Genomic DNA, 7,486 nt, shown 5'->3' with positions numbered 1-7,486 from the left:
GTGTTCGGTGTTTGTTGCCCCTCCGGCAATCCTCCGCTCATGTGTGCGACAGGGACGGCTATCCTAGCCCGTTCGCATGTACAGTTGTGCCCACACACGGCAGCAGCAGCAAAATCGACAACAACAACAACAACAACAAGACGAGGCATCTCAACTGGGCGACAGATCTCTAAGTAAGGCGATGATCGGCCCACGAATGCCACTCACAGATACAGATACAGATCCATGTACAGTGTACAGATACAGTGAAGCCGAAGCAAAACAGTCAAGGCAGCGCTGCAAAGCGAAGCAAACCGTATTTTTTTCACCGCCGACAGTCGGACGACGAGTCGAATCGCAAAAAAAACGCAACCGGAAGGAAATTATCGTCTAATAAGTTACAGAAACCAAAAGGAAGAGCGGAGATATTAGCCCGATTTACGCGCCCTGTGCATGAGATCGTTAAGCGAATTAAGCCCAAAGCCCAATATCTTGGCCAGCCCATCAAGTAGCGTGTTTCAAATCAAAATTGCATAATCTACGAAAGCCGGGAACGAGTTTCGCTCGACGAGATCGCGATTACACAGCCGGTGGATTATCTTTCGCGTAATCGCAGTAGCTCGGTCGCTTCCTTTGACTTTGGCCACGTTCTGTAGCCGGCTCTTATCGCTCTATGGCCATCTGAAGTTGCAGTTGCAGTTGCAGTTGCGGTTGGCAGTAGTTTCAGTAGTTACAGTAAGTCGCGCGCGTGCGTTCGCCTTTTGGCCCGCCTCGTAATTAATTACAAACGCAGTCGCGAGCCCCGTCCCTCATCACCCGCCTCCCTGGCCGGTAAACTCCAGAGGAAAACTTCAACGATCCTGCCTATTTACGCGCCCGAATCTTGATTCTTTGGACTAACTTTCTGAGCTTGCGTGCTCTGTTGTCGCCGGCTCTTCTCTGCATCGACGACATCTGATTGCCTTTTTATAGCTGGTAAGTAGCTAGGCTCTGCCTATATTGCCCGCGCATTCGCCATCGACATCTAAACAAGTATATTAATGGTTACAGCTGCGCAGAGGTATTTCTGCGTTTGAAGAGGCTCCTCGGTTATGGCCTCTAATGGCCTTTAATTGGGGGAAATTAAAGCTTTCTCAAATAAATGGCGGAAAAATTGGACCACTGGCGACCAATTTGTAACCGTAGTATAGCTATGTTTTTAATTTATCAATAAATTGCAAGTCTACTTGTAAAATGTAATTGTTTTATTTGTTTACTTTTGTATCCAAATACTGTCATAAAAACTTTTGTAATAATCCCCCATGTTTTTTTATTGTTTAAAAGAATGCTGAAATACAAGCACACTCAATTTCTTTCAATTATAATTTTCAAAATGTTTTATTTAAATAAAAAATCATTTAAATTCCATTCAACTACTGTTTTAAATAAATTATTAGTAACATAAAGTTTATATGAAATAATCGTTAACTCAGTTCTAAAAATCATCTGGCTTAATTATATTTTTTTGAGCAGCAAAATTAATGACCACTTTATTTGTGCTCAAGAGCGAAGTAGTTAGGGTTCCAGTCCAGTGTTGTTTATGATCCATTTTATTTATTTATTTATTTTATGGCTTTTAATCTCGTAATCGACTTTCAAAGCAGTTAGAATATGTAATTATTTTTCTTTTTAAAGAGATAAGCTTCTGTTTGAGACCATTTTGCATAAAACACATTGACACAGTCTTCAAATATTATTGAGCAGGTTTTGCCAACCGCCATCTGCAGGTAGACTCCATTTGAAATATTGAGAAAAGCGGAGTCATCGAATGTTCGAGAAATTCATGAAAGGCTAACAAAAAGATATTACTTTTAAAAGGGATTATTTTACAAAATTTACAGTAATCATAATATAATTTAATAATATGATAATTTAAAGAATATTAAATAACGCAACAGTGTTTTTACATTATTCGGTCTTAATAGCGCTGCCACATAGTTCTGGAAGCAATTTCCTTATACATTTTAAATACAAGGCGTATGGCTTGATGGTGCTCTTATCTATTAGCTTTTTAGCGTTGGAATGAAAGACGCTTACATTCGGGTCCCACGCGATAAAAACTCCCCACTTCTGGGGCTAGACACGTGTATATTACAAATCAATTAGCGCTGCCACACTAAAAGGTTAAAAGTCTCGCACACATGTTTCTGCAATGCAAAAATATGTGTGGGGGTCCTGTTGGAAAAGGTCAACCGGCAATTGGCAGCCGCAAATTTCCTGCAACAAGTTAAAATTGCCTGGCTAATTAAACACGGTTAAAGCTTCGAGCGAAATTGTGCTGTTTAAATGGAGTAGAAGCTGACATTTGAGTGAACCCGAATATGAGAAGCCTGGAGTGGCAGAAAAATAGCAGGACTCCTTAAATACCAAAGTTCAAGCGGACAACATAGAAAGCTTCTGTAGTTCCCCTTCTGTGTTCCATTATTAAAACGCTCGTCGATTCATGAATGAATTCCGAGTATAACAGGAGTCATGCAGCTTTTTCATTGATAAGCTTAATTCGTTTTCCACTCATTCATATAATTTTCGAACATGGCCAGAAACTTTCGTCTGCCATCGGTTGGCAGGCAGCAAAGAGCAACAGGACGAGAATCAGGACATCCCACACACGTGCCAAGCATTTGGGTAAAGGGCAAAGTATTAGCCCCCTGTATCTATGCTTTCGAGGCTCCAGTCAAGTGGAAAGTTCGAGTAGCTGCTAGTATTTTTCTGAACAGTGTATCGAATATAAGGTACTAGGACGACAAGATTATTCTGCATTTTAAAGGAATTAAATATGTGTATTTAGAAACGTGTATACAGTTTTGAAGATAACCAATTACGTAATTTGATAAAAACAAATATAATGTGTAAATTTAAAATGGCTGCTGGCTGCGTATGTGAATTGTCGATTAATACTAGATTATTTTTTTTATCAACACAATCTGGTTTATCCTGCTGAAAAAACGGGTCACTGCAGTACAAAAATTAAGTTTAACAGTAAAAAATCTACTTTGAAATAAATTAACTTAGCAAAAATATTCTTTAAGCAGCTTGAACTTTTTTGGTCGATTTTTTAGCAACATGTTTATAAGATATATTATGTTTTGTGTTTCCATACGTTACAAAAATTTGTTGAATTGTGAATCAAAACAAATGTGAATTTTTTTTGCCAAATTAGCCCACTGTGCCGTTTTTGCTCTTAAACTAGACTGCTGCCCCTCACTTTATCCTCGTCTCGTAGTCAATGTGGGCGTTTAATCGCATCTATTAGAATCCCAGTGGAGTATTTTCTTACACACCCACTCGGGAAATTATTTCTATAAGAAAATTTAAGTAGAAGAGGAGAAAATTTGGAAATAAGGGTAGGCAATCAACAGGTCCAGCTTGGATAACCTGAGTGTGTTCTGTTTTTCCACCTGGCAGGCGTAGTCCTTTTGTTATTGTTATTATTATAATTGCTCTTTTGTTTCAAGCTGCTTTTTGATTGATGCTCACAACCTCTAACCTTTAAATGTCATCGCAGGGACGAAGCTTCCACTGTGCAACTCTAATTGCCATTTTGCTGGCACGGACGGGGGCGGTTTAGCATTTAGCATGCTGTTTGTTTTCTTTGGCTTTCTGAGGTTCGGTATTTTGGCCCTTCGAGTTTTTGCACTTCTCGGAATTCTGAAACTTTTTGTCAAAATGTCAAAACATAAGTCTAAAGTTGCTAATGGAGGTTTTCTTTTTGGTAAAATGGCCGAACTTCAATAAGTTCGAGCGGCGTTTGGAACGTTCACATGTTTTATATTCTTTTCAAGCAGAATTAACTTTTTCTTAAAATCTATGAATGTGAAATATAAAATTTCTTAAAATAAAAAATATTCCTCGCACGTCGAACTATATTACTAATAACATAAATTATTTAACATAAGATAAAACTAGGCGTGTCATTCAATTGTTTAAAATAATTATTAAGAAATCAAATATATGATTTTTCTTAAATGAACCTAGACTGTACTTAGAACATCAGGAACACCATTGAAGCACAAGAGACAACAAGGCGTATGAATAATTACCATAAATTACTCATACGACCTGTGATGACGCCAATGGCCATGGAAAGCGAAAGCCAAAAAGCGAACTGCTTATCTCCGCTGATAAGCGAATTACGTTGGCAAAATACACACATGCAATAATGCACAACTATTACGTTGATTTTGGCAAGTTCAGTGGCACATTTTCCGCTCCTCTCCGAGTGCCGCGGCATTTCCATTTTCCCCCTCTCTTCGATGCTCATCGCTTCTCACACTCGCTCCCGACCGCTACCCACAATTGTTGACATTTGCTCCGCTCGGAATCGGAAATGCTGGATTTCGCTCTCGCACAGCCACCCACACACACACGGCCGGGAAAATTGGGCGAGCGATAGAGAGAAATGTGTGTGGGCCAGGACTGAGAGTACAAATAAGAATCAAAGTTACACGCAGACAGTGAAGCAACAGCGTTCGGGCGGCAAATAGATGATGGCCAAAAGCTAAACACATATTTTCAGGCATTTTCCGATGCTTCCGACGCCACAGCGCTGCTATCGACGCCGACGCAGCCGATTTGCCGCTGTTTTCATGATTTTTTCACCGATGGCCCGAGTTTCCCATTTTCATTTACAATTTTCACCGCTCGCGCCAGTAGCGCTTCGACGGCTCAACGGCTCGTCTCGCAGTTTTTGGCAAAATCATCGAAAAACAACGCCGAAATAATTAAATCGCTCGCGTCTGGCCAAAAACAAATTAATCAAAATCATTTTCAAAATCAAAAATACTTATTAAAATAAAGCAAATTCAGAGAAGCAAGAGCGCGAAAAATTATCAAGAAATTTTTGTTGCCAACTTTAGGTGTCAGAGAATAAACACAAGCTAAATAAAATAAATAAATTGCCGACGGCAAAGTGAAAATATTTTTGGTCAACATTTTTGAAATCTTTTTAAATAAGTATTTTGAGGCTGAAATTTAATATAAAGTGTCCATACATTTTAAATCTAAGTGTCTTATTGTGATTATTTAAATATGAGTGTTTATCTACTGTAGTGTATATTAAATGTATTAAATGTATTTTATAAATTTTTAATGTGTTAAAAGTAAAATAAAGGTGAATACAATGCAAAAAGAGGTAAAACTACTATAAGGTTAAATTAAATCTTAAATGACAATCATAAGCTCTTAAATATTTCTTAAAATAATAAAATGTATATTTGTTTCGTTTCAGCTTTTGCGTAACTTTCAATCAAATAAAGATACAATCAGAGTGAATTAGCCAAGACTGATTTGATCTTTTGAAAGAATACGGTGAATAACAATCAAGCAAACCGCAACCAAAACGCGGACAAAGTACAAAAAAATGTGCCAATTATACCTAAACTAACCGAAAAGTGATCATTTAGCAAACAAATGGAGTCTCGGTTAATTTGTTGGTGTTTCAATTTTTTGTTTTCCAAATATTTTGCTTTATTTTCGAACCGATCAACGTGCAACGCGCCCAACCACAAAATGTTGCTGACAATGAGGCGTCAAAATGAACTGATTGTAGGTAGCCAGCAGCATCCATCAGCAACTTCGTCGTCCTCGACAGCAGTGGCGTCTGTAACCGGATCGACTCCATCTGAATTACCTGGACAAAATCTTTGTTTAGTGCCTTCTGCAACAGCGAATTCCACGTCGACAGCAACACAGGATTCTCTGAATACACCCACAACTCCTCTGCTGGGTCTCAGTCGAAATCCCCTGCAATTTGCACCACCACCTGCACCACCCATTGCCGTGCCAAGTGCCCCTGCCGCGGCACCGGTCTTTGGCTATTATCAGACTACAAGTGCTGCGCCACCATCATCCCATCATCCGCCGTCAACCACTGAAGCTACATCTCAGCAACCTCCTGTGGAATTGGACGAATACGTTGATATCTTGCAAGTTCAACAACTGCTTTTGGACTCATCGGCAGCAGCAGCAGCGGCAGCGAATAATCCCCCGTCAACTGAACAGTCCGTGCAACAGCATCAACAGCATACGGTTGTGCCACAGCAACAACAACAAATTCTTGCCAAGCCCCGACCGCGAATTAATCTGCAAAAGGCCACGGAATATGCTGCTCAATTAGCTCAGGGTAAGGATTTTCTGCCTTCCAAATCAGACATTTCTCCAACATTTGACCCCTCCAGCGGAGTCCTCGTCCCCCGGCTCGCGTCGTGTTCTGCTCGATTATCCGAGTCCCTACCTATACGGCAATCCCTATCACCACCATACACCGCCAAGCGAGGATCTAGTTGCCCTCTGGTTCGGCAGCAATGGCACAGGTGAGTCGTCACCTCATTTGCTCATAACAATTATATTTGGTGTATGCCACCAATTAATTAATTTTGCTAAGCTGTAAAGTTTCTTCAAAAAAAATTTTTAAAAAAGAAGATAGCTTTGACCTTTAAAATATCACAGTTTGTATAGCGACTCAGTGTACTTAAAACCAAAACAAATTAACAAGGCAGCTATAAAACACTGTTCTCCAATATGAATAGTTATAAAACCAATCGCAAGAATATATATTTAAATACCCATGGTCATTGCAATCAAGACTCTACATTTTGTATAGAGCTACTACTAAAATTTGTCAATAACTATTTAGATCAAAGAAAAAGCTTGATACTTTACAGTGTATATGTATATTGACCTGCTTATTAAACAGGTCAAAAACATTTTAAATGTAACCTATAACTTATTTTATTTTTGATAAATTTCTTAATATGTTTTAGTAAGTTCAAAAAAATCAACTGCTTAACCTTTCAACTTACTTAAATATCAAAATAGTCATTTTAGTTTTACATTCATTGAAAATTCAATTGAAAAACTCCCTCCATGTTCGGTGTCAATCAAGCATTTAAGCTATTGCATTTAACTCAAATATTTTTCATTCCAATCAATAACTCACACCGGACGGCTCATTTTCCCAGGGTATCGTGACATTTCTGTTAGTCTGTCGCCAACATGGGAGTCGAATTGGCGATCGCGCGTCGTCCTACCCTCCCCTCATTACATAACTCACGGTCTGTGCACTCCATGTGGCAAATATGTCCATGATGCAGTTACTCAAAACCTATCTCGCCGGCTATAAATTGCCAAAATTAATCTGTGAATGAGCTGACAGCCGAACTCCTTGCACCCCTCTCTAATGGCTCAATAAATAAAATAGAAATAAAATGAGTTTCTCGCGCACTTTAATGCCGTTCGCTGGCAAAATTTTAGCTGGCGCCTTGGCGCCCGCCGTCTACTTGAGTTGGTCGGCCAGTCAGTCGCTCTTTTGAAATGCTGCCAAAAGGCTGAAATTGAAATTTCAGCTGCAAATGATGCAGTGCGTCGTCCGGCACTCGAAGACTTTGCTCCGGCTGCGCCCTTTCAACAGGTGGCACAAGTGCACATGTCGCGTTTGGGCTGCCATCGCACGTCTCATCGATTACTCGCC

General features: G+C 39.6%; 1 protein-coding gene across 2 annotated transcripts in view; it reads left to right on the top strand.

Annotated features, from left to right (window-relative positions):
* Nucleotides 1-265: 265 nt before the first annotated feature.
* LOC128255866 (zinc finger protein 853) overlaps nucleotides 266-7,486 on the top strand; it is a 42,590-nt gene continuing 35,369 nt past the window's right edge. For both annotated transcript variants that reach the window (XM_052985681.1, XM_052985672.1), the window contains exons 1-3: nucleotides 266-954; nucleotides 5,246-6,139; nucleotides 6,195-6,329. In XM_052985681.1, the coding sequence (XP_052841641.1) occupies nucleotides 5,428-6,139; nucleotides 6,195-6,329 (847 nt within the window). In that variant the 5' untranslated portion in view covers nucleotides 266-954; nucleotides 5,246-5,427. The remainder of the gene's footprint in view (nucleotides 955-5,245; nucleotides 6,140-6,194; nucleotides 6,330-7,486) is intronic.

The sequence above is a fragment of the Drosophila gunungcola genome, chromosome 3R, assembly GCF_025200985.1.
Source record: "Drosophila gunungcola strain Sukarami chromosome 3R, Dgunungcola_SK_2, whole genome shotgun sequence".
NCBI lineage: Eukaryota > Metazoa > Arthropoda > Insecta > Diptera > Drosophilidae > Drosophila > Drosophila gunungcola.
The sequence above is the reverse complement of the archived record's forward strand: the minus strand, read 5'-3'. Positions and strand labels throughout refer to the sequence as shown.